Source organism: Halictus rubicundus, chromosome 8, assembly GCF_050948215.1.
Source record: "Halictus rubicundus isolate RS-2024b chromosome 8, iyHalRubi1_principal, whole genome shotgun sequence".
In the NCBI taxonomy this organism is placed as follows: domain Eukaryota; kingdom Metazoa; phylum Arthropoda; class Insecta; order Hymenoptera; family Halictidae; genus Halictus; species Halictus rubicundus.
In genome coordinates, this window is record NC_135156.1 from 15,334,659 (window position 1) to 15,357,129 (window position 22,471).

At 44.6% G+C, this 22,471-nt stretch overlaps 1 protein-coding gene across 1 annotated transcript in view; it reads right to left on the reverse strand.

Annotated features, from left to right (window-relative positions):
* Positions 1-22,471, reverse strand: part of LOC143356689 (interleukin-1 receptor accessory protein-like 1-B) — a 236,287-nt gene that overhangs the window by 3,384 nt on the left and 210,432 nt on the right. Inside the window, exons 4-6 of the mRNA XM_076792587.1 lie at positions 15,747-15,880; positions 14,212-14,376; positions 2,511-2,648 (exon numbers count right to left, since the gene is read on the reverse strand). Coding sequence (XP_076648702.1) covers positions 2,511-2,648; positions 14,212-14,376; positions 15,747-15,880 — 437 coding nt within the window. The remainder of the gene's footprint in view (positions 1-2,510; positions 2,649-14,211; positions 14,377-15,746; positions 15,881-22,471) is intronic.

Genomic DNA, 22,471 nt, shown 5'->3' on the forward strand with positions numbered 1-22,471 from the left:
CGCAAACATGACGTGAACGCCGGGGGTTCAAAAACTGGAGGGCCTGGCAGAGATCCATTGTTAGCGGGGAAACTGGCTCCAGAAATGGCGGAGATTTAGCGCGGAAACTGGAAGTTTCGCGATTCCAGGGAGATTGCCGAGAAATCTGCGGGTGTCTCGCTTTCATCAGCCGGCTGGTTCGAAGGGCGAAGGGGAAGGGTGGATCGCAACAGTTCTCCTCCGGATTCGGGGGGAGCATTATCAGAAGTTACCGGAGCGAAAACGCGGAGTCGGCGGGTGTAGCCTTGTACACACCTAATTCGAAACCGCGGCTGTCTACCGGAGACAAACGAGACACTCGCAGTCCGAGGGAGCGGGCAACTTTCTAATTCAATTTGCCAAGTTCCCCGGCCCGTGATTCCGTGATCCTGAAGGATCCCCGTTATCTTCCGGTTATCTCCCCGTGTATATGCATTCCCGTGGAGACGGACGCCTCGAGGGAAGCGCGATTTTCTAAGGCCCGCCCGACCGTGCGCTTTTATTCTCGTCGACCTCCGCGACGCGAACCCGTTGCATGGAAACGCCCCTTGGGCCGTGGCACGCTTGTTCCCAGGGACCCACGAATTCGGATGGAAACGCGACTTAAACCTGTCCTGGGAGTCACGTTGTCGGCGTTATGCGCACGCTCGACATAAGCAACGCCCATTTTTTAATCTATTTTTCAACGAGAAAGTTAACGTAGTTCCGAGATGTACTTCGATTACAAAATGGAAAACGTGAAGGTTCCTTCGACTCGGGAAAAAAGTCGGGCAGCTTAACGAAGAAGCTGAGCCACCAACGCGAAGAAGAATCCAAAGAGATACGAATTAAAAAAATTAAAAAAACGATGTAGCGCGCAATTATCGCGGAGGCGAACCGCCGCGAGTGATTTATGGGGCCGGTCGAAAACCGTAAATCATAAAGCCGCGTTTCCAGTAGAATCTTCCGCGGAAAACAGAGTACCGACGACGACCGAGTTTGACGTGTGTGGAGCACCCGGTCTAGCTTCGCGGTCTGGTCGCATCTCATGAATATCAACGGCGGCTAGGTGTGCAACGTGACAACGGCCGGCCGACGAAAAATATTCAGACACTAATTTCCTTCTAATTGGCGGGACAAAATTGGGCCGTGTAGGTGAGCGGGTAGCCCGCTCCTCTCCATCTCTTTCGCGTGCTCGCGCGGGCGCTGCGCGCGCGTGCAAGCCCGTCGACCGCGATTTTATTAATGCAAATTGCTGCACGCCGCCCGGCCCCAATCCGACGATGCAAAGCAACCTATACATAAATTTCGTTGCGCGTCCCCCCGCGTTGCTTCTTCTTTCTTTTCCCTTCTGCTCTCTTTTTACGCCCGCGGAAACTCGACCTCCCGGAGCACTCGATAATCGGAAATTTACACCCGTGTTCGATCGTCGAGCCACTCTGTCCGCCGAGTTATTACATGCAAATTAAAAAACGTGACAACTGCGCGACCCCTAACGACGTTCACGTATTTTACATTCTACCGTATTGTAATTAACCGAGCAAAATCGAATCGATCGATGGGCACGAGACGGCTCTCTGTTCCGAGGGCCACAAGACCACGCCCACTCAGCACGTTTTCCACGAAGGGCGTGGCGATTGCGGAACCCTTAACGATGCGCGAGTCTTTCAAATCCTATCGTATTGTAATTAACCAAGCAAATTCGAATCGATTGATGGGCACGAGCTAGAGGCGGCTCTCCGTGGGCCACTGGGCGGGCTCCGGCGATTCCGAGGGAGCCACAATACCACGCCCATTCAAAAAGTTCTGTAATTCCCGACGACAGCAAAACACGTGACGACTGTACGATCTTTGACGACGTCCGAGTCCTTTATAATTTGATCGCGTTAGAATTAACGAAGCAAAATCGACTCGATCAACAGGTGCGAACTGGAGATTGCTCCGTGGGGGAGTGGCCTCGCTCCGGCGTTTCCGGGAGCCACGAAACCACGCCCAGGATGTACTATAACATCCTACAGAGCGAAACAAATCGACGAAGTTGCAAATAAAAAGGGGGGCAACTGCAGAACTGCAGACTGAATTTTTATATCAGTGTTGTAAAATTAGTAAATTTATTATAAATTAAACAATTTAGTAAAATAAGCTCATAAACTCCGGGAATATGTTTGTTCTACGTCTTCGAACAGCAACGTGCACAAAATGGCGGTAGCGAACGTGCTAGAATAGGCCGGTATAAATGAAACATAATTTGTCGATTGAAAGTGTAACGCAAAAACGGTCGAGATGTTATCCTACGGTCTTTTAATCGTATTTCTGAGTAGCGTGCGAGGGTTAAACGGTCCTGCGATTCGCGTGGCATTTAAAACAGAGAAGAATAGTTCGCTATCAGGAGAGCAAGGGGAACTTAATAACGCCATTAGCGAGAGCTTCCCACGAGGGAGGGAGGGGGGGGGGGGGAGAAGAGCGGTGGAAGGCAAGTGGCAAGCTCTCGTTTAATTAAAGCTGAGACTTACAGTTCTGGTTCAGATGGGAGAGCTCGAGCGCCGTGCACTTGTATCGATGCCTGGTCTCCAGGGTGGGTATCACTATACCGATGACCAGGCTGGAGTCCTTCTCGTGGTAGCAGACCAGAGCGTCGCATTCCTTCCCGTCTGCAATTCATGTTCGTGACCATGTTTGAGTACGTGGCCGGCTCTCCTGCCGTACACACCGAGAACACGTTGTTTCGCAATCAGAAGGTGTACAACCGGCGTGTGTCTCCGAGCGATTCGTTTCCGGCTAGCTCGTCGCAACACCGACGGAAGTCCTTCCGACTGGACGTGTCCTCGGAGCCCGATACCTTTCGCGAAAACGTGCGATCGAACCCGCCAAGTATTCGCGACGATATCGTACGAATAAACTCTTTACTCTCTTTCTCTCTCTCTCCCTTTGTTTTGGATAATTAGCTTTTTTCTCAAAATGGCGGACACAACGTACGAATCTTGCGACGCCAGATGATCGGTGAAACGAACTTCAATCAACACTAGCCTGATGGTTCAATAGGAATTGAGAAGGTTCAATTTAGTTTTTGGAACGCAAAGTTTTTTTTCTGTACTAACTAACTGTAAGACTGACGATTTTAACCCTTAGCACTCGAATGGCGTCTCTCAGGCGCCGCTAAAAATTTCTATACCGTTTCTCACAATATTGAATATATCATATGCATACAATTGAAAAATCATACGGAATGGAAATACTCTGGGACACACTGCAAGATGGCGGAACGTTCTCGAATAGAATCCACAATATTGCGCTCCATTGTCATTCAAGGAAGTGCGCCTTATATACCTTGTTATTCAAGCACATATTACTACAGCGAACTCTGACCAAATTCGATGTTCTCATTGCTATAGAGGATTCCAAGTACACTGTACGTATAGTATACTAGTCGCTATTAGCGCCCGATAGTTCCAGCGTGAACAAGATAATAGAATTTCGATGTCCGATCAGTTTTGGGGGGTGATAAAACTTATTTATTCAAGAGTTCGGGATTTCGATGTTTGTTTAACAGCCAAGTTTCAGCTGCGGGCCACATTACAATGGTCCGAATGCTTCCTAAGGGTAGTTTGGCGGGTCCCTGGAAGGGGTCTTAACGATACAGGAGTTTTCATTTTCGCGGAAGCGAAGGGAGCACAGTTCCCAGAGTTTGAGCGGGGTTTCGGGAACAGCTGGGACAATATAATTGGTCGTGAAACTACTTCGGTCGGTTCAACGATTACGGAAACGGAGGGGCGAAGGAGGAAGAGGCTAGCCGGTGACAAGGGAAAAAGATCCGAGATAAGAGCGCCCGATAAGAGCGGCCTCTGACTGCAAACAATCGGGCGAGGGAGCTTCCTATTTACGGAAAAGGGGGGCCTTCGTGACGATAAAGAAAAAGAAGAAAGAAACCGGGGGGAAAAACCCTGAGGTGTTTGCTCGCTAGGCCTTCGTTCCTGCTGCTCGCGGCCATGCTCGCGACATAGTGAACGAAAGCCTCCAGCTCGTTCAAATTATTGGAAAAATAAATAAATGTCTCCGCAGCTCCTGTGTTCCGCAATTAACGCGGACCATTTTTATTTTTACATTTATATCCGCAGTGAGATTGTTATGCAATTATTTGTGCTCTCCGGATGTTTTCGAAAACTGATATTTGGAAATACTTAAACTGTCTTATATTGCCGGGCGTTTAACACTAGGTTTACGGAGCACTAAAACTGACTATTTTACATTACTTTGTAAAGATAACAAGAAAACCTGCTGCCCAAATTTGTAGCCATTTTTTTAAATAACATATACCCAAAGAAATAAATTTGTTGAATAAAAGTGACTATTTTACATTACTTTCTAAAGATAACAAGAAAATGTGCTGCCCAAATTTGTAGCCATTTTTTAAATAACATATACCCAAAGAAATAAATTTGTTGAATAAAAGTGACTATTTTACATTACTTTGTAAAGATAACAAGAAAACCTGCTGCTCAAATTTTTAGCCATTTTTTTAAATAACATATACCCAAAGAAATAAATTTGTTGAATAAAAGTGACTATTTTACATTACTTTGTAAAGATAACAAGAAAACGTGCTGCCCAAATTTTTAGCCACTTTTTTAAATAACATATACCCAAAGAAATAAATTTGTTGAATACAAGTGACTATTTTACATTACTTTGTAAAAATAACAAGAAAACGTGCTGCCCAAATTTTTAGCCATTTTTTTAAATAACATATACGCAGAGAAATAAATTTGTTGAATAATTCCTCATGGATGTATCTTCAGAATAATAATAATTGTAAATTAAAAATACTGGAACCCGCCATTTTGACGGGTCCCGTGAACCTAGTGTTAATCCTGAGGGAACGAGCGACGGTAAATAATTTTATGAAATGTTTCTAGACGAAAGAGGGGTCGTGCTGCTCGAATGTTACGCATGCAGTGACGTCATATGCGACCGACGTTGCACTGAAAATGTTCAATTAACGTGCAAACACGTACAGCGCGTTACTGTTTTGTGGAGCAAAGGGACAGTGAATAATTTTCGAGAACTTTTTCCGGAGAAGAGGAGCAGCAGAGCTGCCTCGACATTTCGAATTCTGCGGTTCGAGGTGGCAGCCTGCGGTGCATTCTGGGGTTAAACGATACACGGGAGTGCATTCCCGCGGATTCCGTGCACAGTGGGGCCCCCGTAGTGAAAGTGGCCGATTGTTTATGGAACGATTCCTCGCCGCCGGCACGAATAAGGAGAGTCAGTCACGAGCAGAAACGAACGATAATCCTTTCGAGAGTTGTATAGGCCATTATTGCGCCGCCTTTTTCCACGGAATCCTCCGGCTCTTGTCCCCCCTCCCCCCTCTATAAACTGGCCCCCTCTGAATTAGAAACTTCCCCCGGATTCTCGGTACGAAGTTTGCGATTCTATCTTTGCAAGTCTACCGCGATTTTATTATTAATTTTTTTCAACTTGGCTCTCGATACGCGCCCGTAGAACGGAATATGAAATCTTCCGGGTTACGCCCTGCCCGTATCTGTACCGTGTAATCATCGTAACGTGACTGGCGAGCTGCATTACTGTCTTTGATTAAATGCTCTCGGTTACCGCTGCCCGTGCCCGGTTATTTTCCAGATTTTCATGGAGTTACGGGTTTACGTGGTTCACGGTACACACGACGAGCTTGTTACGCTCTTTGTAATATTTTTCTGTAGCGTGGATTTTTCTTTCTTTCTTTCTTTTTTTTCAATCACGGAGCATTGTATCTAATGCTTTTAATCGGTTTAGCAAATGCTTTTACGGTTTGAGCATCGAGCCAGTGGGTAGGTAGATTGTTTGCGCAATTTGTTTCACGTTTCAAGTCACTCTCCCGTATAGTTTCGTTCATCACGGAAGATTTAAACGTTTTTAACCCTTAGCACTCGAATGGCGACTGTAAGGCGCCGCTAAAAATTGTAGTGTCGTTATTCAAAATATTTTTCACATTATCAAGTTTGTTTGTCTTTCATAAATTAGTAAACACTTCGGTATTCGTACGAGTAAATTGCACCATTTTCGTATGTACAACGTGAAACCAAATATATAGAATTTTTTTGTCAAATGAAAATAAAAATATATTAACCCTTTGCACTCGGCGCTATTTTCATTCTAAAACTAAATTTTTCTTCCGTCTTGGAATATTTTCATTTTATTCGTACGAAACTGATCCGATTACGACATATAATATTTAAATGTTTAGTAATCTATCGAATAGAAATTTTGTAATGTAACAAATATTTTGTAATATTTTTTGCAATTTCTTTGAAATAATGCCACAATAATTTCTAGTGGTGCTTCAGAGCCACCACTCGAGTGCGAAGGGTTAAATTTTGGAGTTAAAATAGCTTCGAGTGCAAAGGGTTAATCGTTTCATATTTTTTGGAACGGTTTCGAGTGTGAATTGCATTTTCTTTGCAACTTGTTTTATATTTTAAGCATTCGTTTGTCTGAACCGGTTTTGTTAATCGTGGTATCTGACTGTTTTTAATCATTTCAGTTTTGTAAACGCTTCTATGGGTAGAGGAATTGAGCGTGGTTGCAGTGTTCGAGCGTTTTTGTTTTGTGTCTCCAGTAATTTTTTCCAGGCTCGGTTTTGCTTTTTGAATCGAGAACGATTGTACCGATGTCTTTCTAAAGACGATCTTCCACGCGGCTTACCGCGAGATACGAGAAAGAAAGAATCACCGCGCGAATTTATTCAGCGGCCCAATAAATCTCGGCCATCAGATTAGATAAATCGGCGACGCTCGTTAACCGCGTGATACATCTGTATTTATAATTAGAACGGCCCGTGTTATCGTTACTGTCGACGATTGCTCCGCGCACGTGCGCGATCCGTCGAACCACGTGCGATCGCAAAAATTCGGATTAAAATCACAGTTCTTATCTACGAATGACTATTACAAATTTATCGGCACATCTCGACAACCAAATTCATTTTTCGAGCCGCTTGTTGATCAAGAGGCACTCGTTATCGATCCTAATCTACATGGTAATCCACATGGTAATCGCAAGATTCGAACAAAGCAATCGCTGTTGTTGCGGAAGCTTGAGTGCAATTTTCATCTCGAACGGATAGAAATTTCTCTGCAGGGGAAATTTTCGCGGAAAACGCGTGTTTCGCGATTACGGCGTTCCGGTGTGAAAAGGGGGAATAGCGGGGGAGCGGGACGAAGAGAGAAAAGGGGTATTTTGCGTTTGGATCACGAAGGAAAACGCGGTAGGATCGCGAACAATGCCCGGCAAATGAGAATAAAAGGAGAATCGAATTCCTGGCAGGAATAATCGTATGCAAAGGCTCCTCCCACGTCCGAGCACGCGTCCGCATATTAAACTGGCCCGCGACGCGACGGGCGAAAAATCGCAATAAATCCCGGTGGCGATCGATCATCGATCCTCCTCGATCCTCGCCGCGGTAACAAATCCCCGGACGGAGAGATAAAATGGTTCGTTCTACACTGTTTTCGGTGTCCGGCTCGCGGTCTGCTGGAAACAAACTAATTTCGTGCTGGGAAATCGAACATGGGAATGGAAGCAACCAGAGAGGCCAGGCGATCTACGCGCGATCGATGCAGCAACGATCCTCGAGTCTCGATCCGAGAGGAGGATCGCCGCGGAGTTCCTCGATGGTTTTCAGCAGCGCTATCGATTTTTCTTCGTTTTTTCTTTTTTTTTTTTTTCTTTTCACACAGATCTGTCTGTTTCCCTTTTATTCTCTTTCTCGTTCGTTCCCTTTCGCGCTCGACGATTGGAAATTATTGACAGGCACTGGTACTTTTCCGTTTTCGATTAACTCGGTACGCTAATTTTGAATCACTGTTTGCAGCCGGGAGAGTGCGCGCTGTCGGTCTGTGCGCGTTTGCGGAGGTATGAAAATTAAAAGAAGCGAGTTTGCGTTTCGGAGAGAGACAGAGAGACAATTGAAGGGGGAAGGTGTTATGAGAATTTGAAGAACGGAGGCATGGTTAGGGGTTTCTTTTGCTAGGTGTCGAGGGGTGTGAACATTTATTGTTTAGCTCTTATCGAAAGAACTGAGCAATAACGCTAAATACGCTAAATAAGCACAGATTTACTGTGGGACGTGTTCTCGTGATTTCTGAAAATTCGTAGAGCTTCTCAAATTCACAGGACGTATTCGCTTATTCTAACAATGTCTAATTCGTAGCTAAGGACTCTTTAGACAATTTTTTAAAGGCAGAACGAATTTTAATACTGAAACTATCATCCTCGGATTTGGTTAGTCTCGCAGAAGTCTGTCTGAACGTGAAAGTAGGAGAACTAAAAGGAAATGGGCTTGCAATTAGAAAATTAGAGAATTGAATAATCGAAGATTCGAAGAATATAGACTTTGATAAAGAGCCCGGGTTTTTTCTAGCCTTCGCGTTGTTCAGAACCTTTGATAAAATCGCTGATTAAGGTCAACAAAACTGTGCTTGGACTTTGATCCGGATTACGACTAACAAGAAATAGAATTATCTCGATTAGACACACTTTTAAGATAGCAAATTTTATTGCGGGAATTGGGAATTTTAACCTTCGGACCTAGCACGTGTTGTAAGAGTTTCTCGGGTTCGAAAAATTCGGTAACAATTTGCATGAATATTTTTGGGTGCTCCATGTCCACGGTACACGTCCGCGTTCGGATGCTAAAGAACCAGCGCGGTCTAATACGTTGAAAATCAAAAGAGTGCAATCAAAAATTCAGTATCAGCTTCAAACACGGTGTCCGCAAAGTCTGCGTGCCATCAACAGTACAAGATCGTGCCACCATTTCGAGCAAATAGGCCTCGAACCACGTTGTACAATTAACTATTTACTATTCGACCGGCAGACTAGACTTTGCCTAGCGAACCAGTCCGCGCGTACAACTGGAGCGTTCCGCGTTCGGCAAGCGGAAAAAGGAGAGAAATAGAGAAAGAGAGAGAGAGAGAGAGAGAGAGAGAGAGAATCGGGATCGATTCGAGCGTGGCAGCGAAGTATAAAAATGCCGGAATCGTTGCGACCGGCGACGATAAATCGTGTGCGGCTGCGGCTCGCGACTTACACGTGTAACCCGCAGCCTGTTACAGAGGTCCTGCCGGTACACAGGTATCTATCTGCAGGTATCTCCAGGTATCTGTCTCTCGTTTCATCTCGTCTCGTTTTGTCCCGTTCTCGCGGACCAGATTCTCGTCGACGGGGGTTACACACGTCGACGACGTTCTCGCGGTCTCCACTGATTCCCCCCACCACCTCACCCCGTATACGGAAAGTAGAAAATTACCGCGATTACGCTGCTTCCCAGAACCACCGCCACGACGTCTCCTATTAACGTTTCTCGGGAGATCGTTTTCTCTTTGTTAGCCGGCTGAAAGTTCTCGCAAACGTGCGACAGACTTGGGGAACGCGCTTCTCAAATCGTCCGACCACGAAACATTTTTTCCTGCGGTTTTAGCCGGTAGCCATGGCCCCCCACTGATTTTTTATTCTGAAATTGTGGGATCAAGGAAAATTAAAAATTTTTACGGCGTTTTTTTAAATTGTCGGAATATAGGAAATTTAATTCTGGAAGGGCAGTCCTTGAGTCGCAGCATGATAGGCTAAGGGAGGCTCGGTGTAAAATGACGGGAAAATACGGTTACCTTTGTGACAATTAATTTTATAAAATTTGTATAGCGTTATTTACACTTCGGAGATTTCTGCTAAATTTTTATTTTGGTTTGACAAAGATATTTTCGACACTGGAGTTACGAGTAATGGGAAGGGGCATGGGGACGCGCGGTATTCTGAAATTGTGGGATCAAGGAAAATTGAAAATTTTTGCGGCGTTTTTAGCCGGCGGCGATGGCCCCCACTGTTTTTTTAAATTGTTGGAATATAGGAAATATAATCCCGCAAAGGCGAAAAATTTTATCCTGCGGTTTTAGTCGGCAGCCATGGCCTCCGCTGATTTTTTAAATTGTCGGAATATAGTAAATTTAATCCTGGAAAGGGAGTCCTTGAGTCGCAGCATGAAAGGCTAAGGAAGGCTCGGTGTATAATGTCGAGAAAATACAGTTACCTTTGTTCCAATCAATTTTATGAAATTGTATATCGTTATTCACACTTCGCAGATTTCTACTAAATTTTTATTTTGGTTTGACAAAGATATTTTTGACACTGGAGTTACGAGTAATGGGAAGGGGATCGCGAAAAAGGGAAATTTTTTGCTGCGTTTTTAGTCAGAAATTACGGGGAGTCGGTAGTGATGGCTCGCTGTTTTTAAAATTGTCGGTACATTGGACAGTTTTGCCTAAATTTTGAGTCGTAGCGTGAAAGGCTAAGGGCTCATTAAGTCTTTCGATCGAAAATGCAGAGAATAGTAGAATTTCTCTTGTTGCAAAAAATGTTGTAAAATTGTATATCGTCGCTTACACCCCGAAGAGTTTTACTAAATTGTTAATTTTGGTTTGGAAAAGATATTATTAACGCCGGAAGGCTGAACATGACTTGTTGCTTGGATGTATGGTTTTACAATTATGAAGAACGTACAAGTGCTCTCCCGTTGGAATTTATTCAGGGTATTGATTGACTTATGAACACAACAAATAAACGCATGGTTGCATTCAATGTTCGAATTATAATTGGAAGCGTGTGCCAGCGTGTAGTTCATTCATTGGTCACCGCAATTACGTTGTTCCCATTTAGGGAATGTTTGCAGAAAAACGAACGATTATCCGACATTTCGAAATACTTCGCTACCGAACTTGATGTATTCGTCAACAGTTTAAACCTCTCGCTAGCGTGTCGCGGGCAAATTTTTCCGCTAATTGGGTTTCGAGTTTGATTGAATTAAATCTCGTAAAATATAGATGTAACCATTAGCTTTACATTGCGCGCGCGCGCGCGGATTGCAACATCGTGTAGATGGCGGATTTGATGGGCTCATATAGCGTAACAAGCGGAGTTTAACGAAGGATAATAGTCTTCTTATACCGTTCTTAATCGAATAGGATCTTTAACAGGCAGAAGACCTTTCTATTTGCTTTCCGTTTCCCCTAATTAGCCCGTGAGAACGTGGTCCTGCATAAGCAATCGCGGCCTGAATAAATAAGATAAGGAACTAATTTGATATTTTTCGAATCGAGATGAGGATTCTAATTACTAGACCGTTCCGGGCTGCGCATTTTGCAACGAGCACGAGAGAGAGAGAGAGAGAGAGAGAGAGAGAGAGAGAGAGAGAGAGAGAGAGAGAGAGAGAGAGAGTAGAATCACTGATAATTTCACGAACAGTTAAAAACCACTAAAAACCTGGCAACTACAAATGATTTCTAATCCGATAAGCTTTTCATTGCTTTGAATCGTTAAGACCGAATAAAATAAGTAAGTCTTCTCGTAAAGTAACTTTCACAAAAATGTACTCGATCAACAGAAAAATGATAATATTTTTTGTTAAACATTCCCTTTAACTTTGAAGACAGTCAGCAAGACAATTTCCTCCCCTGCCAGGGTAAAATTTACCCTCAAAAATCGAGACGCCCCGTAGCAGTATGACAAAGAATATTCATTCGGAGAGAATCTTTTGAGCCCGTTGTCCGGCTTAATCCCCCGGCGATCATTCGCGTAGCCGGCCCCTAATCGCTCGGGATCGCGTACGGCAGCGAAACACGCTGGTTTCGTACCGTTTCCGGGGGGGAAAAAAAATCGAAAACGCGGAAGTCGTTCCGCGCGGCCGGATTAAACGAAGATTAAGCAAACTGGCCATCGGGCACCGCCATCTCCGCCATTTTGTCGGCGTACCGAAAGAGGTGCCCCCAGCAGCATACAGTAGCATAGCAGCATAGCAGCGCAGAGTTTCGAATATCGAGCGGCGACGGGGCTGTACGTAAAGCATGCACGAAATGGGAATTCGATATGTTAATTTCGGCTCGGTTTCGCGAACCGCGCACACGTTCGCCAACCGGGAATGTTAAAAGGTTACCCGAGAGCACCGGCGACGCCATCTTTGAATATGTCGTTCCGATTTCGCGGATCCGGGAACGGTTTCCCGATTGAAAAATGGCAAAGCGACCCGAGGGCGAGAGGCTCGCTCGAAATTGGAATCCGATGCGGAAACGCGAGGCCGTCGGTGTAATTCTGCAGACAGTGGTTCTAACGGACGTCTGCCTAATTTCTTTTTTTTTAACAATCTCTCATCGTCGGGATAGCATTCTAGAATTTTTCACGATTTTTTACTTTATTTTCTCGGGCGAGATTTGCAACGAAAACGGCCCTTTTAGAATGGATCGATGAATAGTCTCGAAAATGATATTTTTAGGAGTGTTCCGCCATTTTGATTTTGCGCGTCTACGGTAAGACTTGTGTAGTCGAATCTGACCGATAATCTAAATTTTGGTGGATACTGCATTCAGAGCTGGAAAATGCAGAATTATTGGTCATTCATTCTAAGGATAGTAGTTTTGATGTTTCTAGGTTGATGGTAAAACTGAATACATCGCGGGCTTCTAAAATTATAAGGTGTGGTATTTAACGCCAGCGAAAATAGGAAAACTGTCGGTCGTGAGTGTGTTAAGCCATCAACGGCAGCGTCTGAGTCCATTTTAACCTAGCTTTTTAAAGGCTTCTTTCTTCTTAGCAACCAGCGGCTAATTTAACACATTACGGACACCTCGGAGAGCGTCTTGCTTTTAATGCTCGATTTTATTTTGTAAGGACTCGCAATAGAAACATATTCTTCAGTTCTATGCGATCTCACAACAGTTTCCGCATTATACTAAATTGTACAAGGCGATCTTAATTAGTCCACTCAAAAATACATATTTTCCCACTGTTCTTGCACAATTTCAAGGTCACTGAAACGATTCACATGGACTCCCAGAGAGCGGACAATCCTAGTAAAAATTCCACGATCTTTAATTAATTAATTTTCTGGGTTCCTACTCGGTGCCGAAGTAAAATCGCGTGTCCTACAAAAATAGAGACCAACCTCTTTCGTTGGTCACACCACCAAAAAGCCCCGATATTAAAAAGGAGTAAAAAAAATGTGATATCCAAGGCAAGTTTAAAAAATACTCGAAGTGCGGAATTCTGTATCGCCGAGTGTTACAGAAAAGTTAGTAAACAGTATGCATACTCGCTTACAACGTGTTGTTCGTGCCAAAGGTGGACCTACTAAATATCAAAGCTTTCAAATTTACCTGTTCAAGTACTTTTGTGGCATCAGCGAAGTTTATGTTTGTGAGAAATAATTCTATTGTATGCATATTTCACTTGAAACTTGACCTGTATAATTTGGAGAGTCATTTACAATGTTAACACACTATCGGCGGGAAGAGTATTAATACCTTTTCCACAGACTGGCGCCGATCGGCGGGTCGGGTATTAATACCTTTTACGCAGAACGTACGCTAAGTGTTATTAAAGCACTTACCAATGCTTGTTTTCTTTTTGTAATGAATATTTTGTTTTGCACAACTCTTTGTAAGCAACCTCCAGGTTGTTGAGCAACGACGTGACGTGTGGGTCAAGCTCATGGTGTTACACGCCGATAATATTTCCGTAAGTATTGTATAATATACTTGTTATAGTAAATAAAGTATTTCATGGCAAGTGTTCAAATACTTTCATGAGTAGCCCTTTTCCAAAGAGTGGTATCAATACAGCGCCTTCAAAAATGTTGTCACAATCTGCACAAAGAAACAATTTCCGTCCGGCTAACGACACAAGATTGGGAAGAAGCGCCGGTAAAATTTCGCTTTTATTCAATCTGGCGCAGCAACGTGGCCGGTGAAATCGCCGAGGAAGGCTCGGGGAATGGCCCCGAACTGCATCCCCTATAAACTTGTCAAAGAGAACCGGTCCCGGAGGGTTAAAAAGTCGCGCGAGCAGCTAAACGGCCGCGGCTACGAACGCTTCGTGTTCTGCGAAATATCGAGGTCAGGATGAAAGGGGAAAGCAGAGCGAGGCTCGGTGTCCCGCGTAGGCTGAATGTCCGCGAGAAAGCGGCTCGCGAAAAGGGACCGGTGTCTTTTAATTCGCGTACGACAGAGAGGCGAGAGAGAGAGAGAGAGAGAGAGAGAGAAAGCTGTCCACACAGAGAGAAAGAGAGTGCGCCCAGCGCACGTATCGCGACGGTAATTAAAAGCGCCGGTTAACAGGGCCAGAGAAAAAAAAAAAAGAGGAAAAGGACTCCCAGTGTCCCCCGATAATTACCGTTCTCCTCGAGGGGGGCGAATTTGTCGCGACAAAGCAGCACCAACGGCAGCCAGCAGCGCGCGTAAAACGCGCCGGCGGAGATCAACAGTACCAAAAGCAGCACGCCCAGCATGAACGACTTCCTCCAGGAGCCGTTCTGCAGACCCAAAGCGAACTGCGGCTCTGCGAACAAAAACGGTGCACACCTTCTGTAGAATCCGTCTCCCTGACCCCTCAAACTGTCCTGCTGATAACGCTCCGCGGAAACATACATTGTTCCTACACGCGTCGAAACATTTTTCCCCCCTTTCGTTCCACCCGTGCAAGCAACTGCGCGTTTTCACGTTGCGACAAGATTCGCCGAGGGGCTCGTGTCACTCGATTCGAAGCAGGTTACGTTATTTCTGGCCTCTTTGCAATTACAGGTAACCCCCCCTATAACACGGTAGATAGGTTCCTAAAAAATGCCGTGTTGTATCAGACCCAGAGCCAGTACAAAAAGGGGGGTTACGAAAACGTTGAAAAGAAATATTTTTTTTAATTCTACACAAACAACTTAATTTTTATTAAAAATATAAATTTTCATTTAACGCAACTTTAATTTAATTGTGGCCGTGTTGCAGGAGGGTTCCCGCAATTTATGAATCGTATTATAGCGAAACCGTGTTGCAGGAGGGCTACCTGTACTCAAATTTTTTGACACCTTCGCACCGCCCGAGGTCATCTCGAACTCGATTGAAATTTTTGTTACTCGGCGGTACCTGCTTCGACCGCGTTACTACTGTAATCTATGAGATTAAAAATGTTTAAATTGTTCAACAGCGTATATTGTACTCTACACTATTTTCTTGACAACCGGGTTGCTCGCGTAGTAGGTATAATAAATGTTGCGACGCACATGCTATCAGGTCGTCCCATAAGTTCGTGCCGTTTACTCTTGTACCATTTAAATTCTAGAAATAAAATATGTAATCACCCTTTCATTCCACAACCTCTTCTGACCTTCTTGGCAAAGACATCACTATACAATTTCTGCGGTTTTTCATTAAAATACTTTTCGATGGTGAATAATATAAACATATCCACGGCACGAACTTATGGGACTACCTAATATACAAGACCTATTGTGGATTTTAAGCACATCCAAAATCGAACTGGCACAGGAGGTGTTAATGAATTGTTCTTCGTGACGATTGACTCGAAAGATCGTGTAAATAATAAATATTATATAAAGATCCACAGTCCAGTGACGACATAAAAGTGTGACCATCAGTATGTATGAGCGTTTTGTAATTCTTTCGAAACGAATGATAAAAGTAGAGATTGCCGAATTGCAATTGACAGGCGATGCCGAAGAGCGTCCGAAGATCGACAAAATGGCGGGCCAGAGAGCCGAATCGTCTGACGTCCACGACTCGAATTAACGATTCGCGGTGACAGAAGCGCGTCCAGGACGAATGCGCTCGGTTTTCGCGCACGCAACCGTGTTTCCACGATAACCGAGGCCGCGACTGCCTAACCGTCGGAAAGATTAAAAGGCTTAGTTACTATACCTTGTCTGTAAACGTGAGCGGGTAACGTGATCTCCTCGTCCACGCCGTTGCTAACTTCGCACTTGTACTCCCCGTAATCCTCCAGAGTTATGTCCTCGATCTCCAAATAAGAGCCGATGATCTGATTGTCTTCCCTGAAACCGAGTCGTTAATCTTTTGAGTCGGCGTTCGACGGACAGACAAAAGGCGGACGAAGGAGAGTGAGCGAGCAGGTGAAATAAACAATCGAGACCATGCCCTCACGTAATCGTTTCTTATTCGCGCCGATCGCGGAAACCAAGGTCTGGGGGCCTCGGTTTCACTGGAACGACGATCCTGGTGGACAAAAAGGTTGTTGGCGACAAAAAGATCCCCCTTCCAGTGTAAATGTTATCGTTGTTACACAATAAAGCGCCGAGAGTCGGGACAATAACTGTTTTCGCGGTGAAATCATTCAAATATGCCCTCGGGAACCTCGACGCGCCGCCATTTTGGCCTGCGAGAAGGATCGCTGGAGTTTCCGGCCGAACGTGTTCGGGACCAGTTCGAGGTTCTCGCGAGTAGACGTTTAATTTATCAACTGCTGTTGCTTTCATCTTGTGTGTGTGTGTGTACTTATAGTGAACGTGTCAGCTGTTGCTTTATATTTTACTCAGCGCCGTGGGAATATTTATTAAGAAATTTTTAAGTAGAATATGCGAACCACGTTCTGAGGTACAGTTTTAAATTATAGCTGCCGTAACTAATGGCAAAACTGGGTGCAGATTTTCAAAATAGTGTAAGTCATACCCAATCAAGAGTATCTGCAAAAATGTGTAAAACCTCGTCGAGTAAAATTCCCAATAAAAATATCTTAATAGACCGTGGATTTATATGGAAACTAAACAGTAGTGTGTATGGCACAGTGCAACGTAGAAGTGTCTTTCTTATTTTAATAATCTTAACCTTAGCGCTCGAATGGCGACTGTAAGGCGTTAAACTAAAATTTGCTGTATCGTTATTAAAAATATTTTTCAAATTATTAAATTTGCTTGAACTTAATAAATTACTAAACACTTCGGTATTGTACGAGTAAATCGCACCATTTTCGTATGAATAACATGAAAGAAATATATATAGAAGGGAAATATTCTAGGTCGGAAGAAACGTTTCGTTTTGGAGTTAAAATAGCTTCGAGTGCAAAGGGTTCATAAGTTGAAATATTTTTAACTCTTTCAATCTTTCTACCGTTTTAAACTGTTCTTGTCACGCACGCAAATCCACAATCTCTCAACGTAATTTATTCAAATGAATAACTTTAAAAATCGCTAGAAACATTAATATCGATTTTTCCTCAGAAGGTAAAAAAAGACCAAGGACAGGACCAAAAGGCCCAGCTATTGTTATAGATACCAAACACAGCGTGCAACGCCGTTTCAAGCGCCGCAGACTCCTCCAACAGCAATGATCAAGGTAAAAGCGGCGATTCGCCATAAGATCGCCGCGTTTTTTCGCGAGTGTCGAAGGACAGGGGAATACTTATGGCTGGTAATGTACCGAAGAGCCACGTGAGAGGGACAGAAGCCCGTAGGTTCGAAGGGTAGAGGAAAGGCTCGTCGTTCGAGAGCCGGAGGCTGTAAATCTGCCAGCTGGACACCCGTACCGCGGTACTTTCGAGAAAATATCACCGTCGTCTCGCGGTCCCGATGAAGTCAGCACCAGCCTCGCGATGATTTCTCAATTTTCCGTGGAATCCCTTCCGGGCTCCTGTCCGGGGGAAAATAATTGGTCGTGTTGCGCGTCGGGTTGCTATAAAAACGCGCTGATCTCATCCGTTTTCTCGCTACGTTCCATGATCATTTTTTTTTTTTTTTAGTATCTCCGTGACGTTTTATTTATGTAGGAACCGTCAGCTTGCAAGGTACATCGATTAGTATTGTAACGTAGACGCGCGTGCCGGTACAATTCTGCAATTGATGATTTTCTCTTAGGTTCATTTTACACGGCAAATAATTGTTGAATCCTTTGCATTCCTGAGAAATTCGTGGAAAATCAATTGATTGGTACTATGTGTCCTTTTATACTTTATAATATTTTCAATTCTGTTGTCAATATTTGTTTGAAAGGATATCTTTGTGATTTCGGGGGAGATGTTAAACTGGGAATTGGACTTTCTCGCACCCGAGTCGATTATCGCGACATTATTAATTCAGGGGCACGTGTCTCGAGAAACGCCCTTAACGCGGTCGCTGCCATTCCGGGGACGATAAGGGTGGCATAAAATCGCAGCAGCTTTAATGACACAGCAATGCAGGAAAAACAAGATTTCTTAAGCCACTTATGCTCTGCGGATAACCTTTTTGCCAAGCGGACTATAAAATTGATCTCGAAGTTTGTGGTGCTTCGGTAATCCTAAAATCAGCCTGATTTGTGGCAATTTTCGAGGCCAGGTGGGTCGCGAGGCTCTCTTCTCGCGCGCCGCGGAGCCGAGCGCGCCGCTAAGGGGGGAAAGAGAAAGTCGGCGGGAAAAAAGGGTCGGAGAGGTCTTGATCGGGGCCGAGCGATTAGTTTACGAGCGAAGGGACGCATGCGAGTGATACCCAAGCAACATAACAGACGTCCACGGACAGCTGACGGCTCTATAAGCTTAATAAGCCGCGAGATCGCGAGACCTCGGCGAAAGAACAGCCGGGGAACGCGGTGCTCTCGCGAGGATCGACTGATTTATGACCGTCTATCCCTCTGGTCGATCGACGATCCAGGAGAGTGAGAGGGAGAGAGATCTCTCCTTTCGCTCTCGGCGAGGAATCTTCGACGGGGAGATCGCGAAACTTCGCCGCGGATCGTTTCGCAGGGATCGAGCCTGAAACGGAGCTATGAAATTGTACTCGCTGCGAGGGTGCTGCGCTTGCCTTTCTGGAGTACAGTGTCGGGCAAAAGCTTTCCTCGGAACTTGATTTTGTCTCGTTAGCATCGCCTGTCTCCGAATTGCACGAATTCGCAGTGGCATTTTCTCGAATCGCGTGTCCGTAGAATTTTTGGAGATGTCGGTACTTAATGTTGGCTCTTAATATTGGTTATTGATTATTGTTTGGAAAAACGTGAGTGGAGCACTGTGTTAGACAGTTTAGGGTGTAGTTCCAGTTGAGAGTTTTTATTGGAATTTAGTTTTTCAGAATTGTTAGCCCCCGAATTTATTGCACGATTTTATTGAATCGCGTGTGGAGAAAATCTTTGGCAATGATGGTTCTTTGTTGTCCTTTGGACAAATGCGAGTGGAACGGTATGCTGATATTCTAGGGCATGGTTTTCCCTAAAATGGAAGTCACAGGCTTTTGCACGATTTTATGGATAAAATTGTTGGCGATGTCGATGCACTGTTTGTTATAATCTGGAAACTAACGGAAGCTTAACACGTTCATTCTATACAATTATTTTCCGCCAGTCCGTATAATAATTGGACAAAATAATGAAAATATTAATCGCAAAAAGGGCGAAGTTCGTTTTCATTGACCGAATAACGCGATTTATTTTATTCGAACCATTTGTGGACGACAATTTTTAAAATATTCTCTTCCGGTGACGAGAATGTATGTCGCAATCTGGTTCGGTGTGTTGCATAATTTACAGCAGTTTATTATGCATATGATAGTCTGCGGATTTTATGCATTTACAGCAACAGTGGAAAGATAAAATAGAAGGAACATTTAAAGGTTTAAACAATATGTCATTTTCAATTGATTAATACCATGAAAAAAATCAATTTCTATTTCAAACCTGTTGGTTGCGATTTAGATACAAAATTTTTGTTTCTATCAGGGAGACGATCAATTTCTGTGGAATGTCGTCTTACAATTAAACTTTCACTTTCACAATGAGCAGTCAACAAGCTAGAAATATCGTTAAAACTGAAAAACTGGAGCATCCACTAGTAACAATCCAGCCAAAAGTTAGTTACAATCAAAAACCGAAAAAAGCTCGGAAGCTGGACCAACCGGTTCCGACCGGAAGTGGCCGGCGGCGCAATCATCGGGGAAAAATCGTAAACTGTTTACGAGTGGTGTTCGGTTATTTAGCCTGGGGAACGGTGTAATTCGTGTCGCTGACGAAATTGAATCCTCCGATTAGTTTTTTTTCTTTCCTCTTTTTTTTTTGTGTTCGTCGAACGCGCGTCGATTATCCGCGATCGGTTTTGCGCGCGTCGCACGAAACGAGTTCGCGTGGAAATCGAGCGGCGCGGTCCTCGTTAATATTTCATTTTCCCTGTCGCTTTTAATTGCGACCCGCGGAAAACCGTGGAGGGGAGGGGGTAATTCGACGAGCCGCAACCGCTCGCGTTTTGTCCGCGGGCGGGCTGTTCGTTATCGAAGGCGACGGGAATTTTAAATTGACCAACTTCCCGCGCCTCGGATTGACAGCCGGCACCGACGCCGACGCCGACGCCGACACTCGATGTCGCGACACAATTCGACAAGTTTTAATTAAAAGGCCCACGGAAATTCGAAACAGCGTCGCGCGCGGTCTCGTTAGCCCGCTACGCGAATTACAAAAGCGAATTCACGCTCGCCGATCGCGAATTATGCCGCGGTCGTGGAAACCGTACGCGTGCGATTTCCGATCGAGCGATCTTCTCGATTTCTTCGTTGCTTCAATTTTTTTAACGCTAAATCCTATCGGCGTTTGTCGAAACGGCTCTAGATTTTTTCTATTTTGCAATTTTCGAAATACTAAAACTTGTTTATGCGTAGTGAATTTGGTCGCGCAACAGTGACTTGAGCTGTTTTATCAAAGTTTACTCATTTATCTAGCTCAGCTATGTTTAACAAGCGCTCTTTGCTCTTGGGAGCACTCTCGGTTCCTGTGGGAGCAATACTTTAGAGCAAGTGACATCGGTGGATAAACTAATAGACTAGCGTAGATTATCTGTCTTGATTTCTGTGCACAGAGTCTCCTGGGTGGGCGTGGCTTCTTTGCGTTTGATTTTTCCGGAGCTTGGCTGGTGCCCCACCGTGCAATCTGTGTCTGTGTCTGCTTTAAAGCAACGATTTAGAGCAGATAACGTCAGATAAGGAGACACAATACTGTTTGTTCTGTTTCCTCTATATGAAATTGTGGGCGGGGCTTCGTAGCTCCTAGCTTCGATGGAGCTTGGACAGTGTCCCAAAGGGCAATCTGTGTCCATGTCTTCTTTATAGTAAAGCTTCAGACCAAATAATATCATAGAAGGGGATAAAATGCCCCGAGTGGGCGTGGCGTCTTAGATTTTTTAGAGCTCAGCCAGTGTCCCAAAGGGCAATCTGTAACTATGTCTTCTTTGTATTAAACTTTCAGACCAAATAAAGTCATAGAAGTGGCTAAAATACTATTCTATTTGTTTCTTCTGTATCAAATGCCCCGAGTGGGCGTGGCTTCCTAGCTCTCAGCTTCGATGGAGCATAGACAATATCCCAAAGGGCAATCTGTATCTATGTCTTCCTTATACTAAAGTTTCAGGCCAAATAATGTCAGATAAGGATATACCGTACTATTTGCTTTGTTTCCTCTGTGTAAAATGTCCCGAGTGGGCGTGGCTTCGTAGCTCTCAGCTACGCGATGGAGCATGGACAGAGTCCCACAGGGAAATCTATGGCTACGTCTTCCATAGAATAATGTTTTCAATGAAGCAACATCAAGGAAAAAGCTAGAAGACATGTTATCTTCGTTCCTCGGTGTAAAATATTCTAAAATAGTGTAAAACATTTCCGGAAATCTGTGTTGAACAACAAGAAATGTGGAAAAGAGCTAAATGAGTTCAAAGAAAAGAAAATTCGAGAAAAACCGGTGTCCAATTAAATCCCCGAACGATTTGCATGACCCATTTCCGGTTCTCGGCGCCGTTTGATCCTCGCCGAAATAAAATCAAAAGATCGGAGTGGGTGGGAGTGGGCGGAGGAGAACATTATCGAGCGTTAATTAAGTTTCAATGGACACGGTAACCAATGCCGGAATCGGCGCGTTACGAGGCTGAGCAACCCGAGTTTATTGGTTTCTCTTAATTAAGCAGGGGGTCCGGGCGATGTTGATAGTGTCGGGGGCAAGGGGTGGTTGGCAAGCGGGATCATTAGACCCATCGATTTCCCGTCACCTCTTACGGGATTAAAGTCTATCCTGTGGGCCGTGCGATCGAAAAAGGGGGGGGGGGGGAGGCCTTCTACGAACACTCTATAAATTCCGCGCCGTTAAGTCGATTTAAACTATTTCAATTGATGGGATACTTCGGGACCTTCGCCCTCTTCGGGCTCTGTTCTATGAACCGCGCGCGCGTTCGCGTTCGCGGCGAGCCATCAATCTTCATTCCTGTCGATTGATTTCGATAGATACGGCCGACGAGCGGCCTAATGAAAAAGAAAAAAAAAAACAACAGAATCAGGTGGCGAACCTCGTTCCTTGGGAATCGAGTCGATTTCAATCGGCAAGTTTCGTTTCGAGGGACTCGAGCAAGGATAAGGCTCGCGAACCTGCTCGAATCATTTCGCAATGCCTCGCCTCGCGTTCGATGCTCCTTTCTCGTTTCAAACGCGAGAAAACGGCCGACAATCTCCGGGATTGCTATCCACTTCGATTTGATAGCGGCACGCCGATTTTTGCGAGGGTTGGAAATGGCCGACTGACCTAACAGTGGACATCGAACGAGCTTCGAACGACTGATAGTTGTCAGTCGGTGCAATTTAACCCTTAAGTGCATAGGTAAACTAAATATTAGGAACATGAATGCATACATGGGGTCC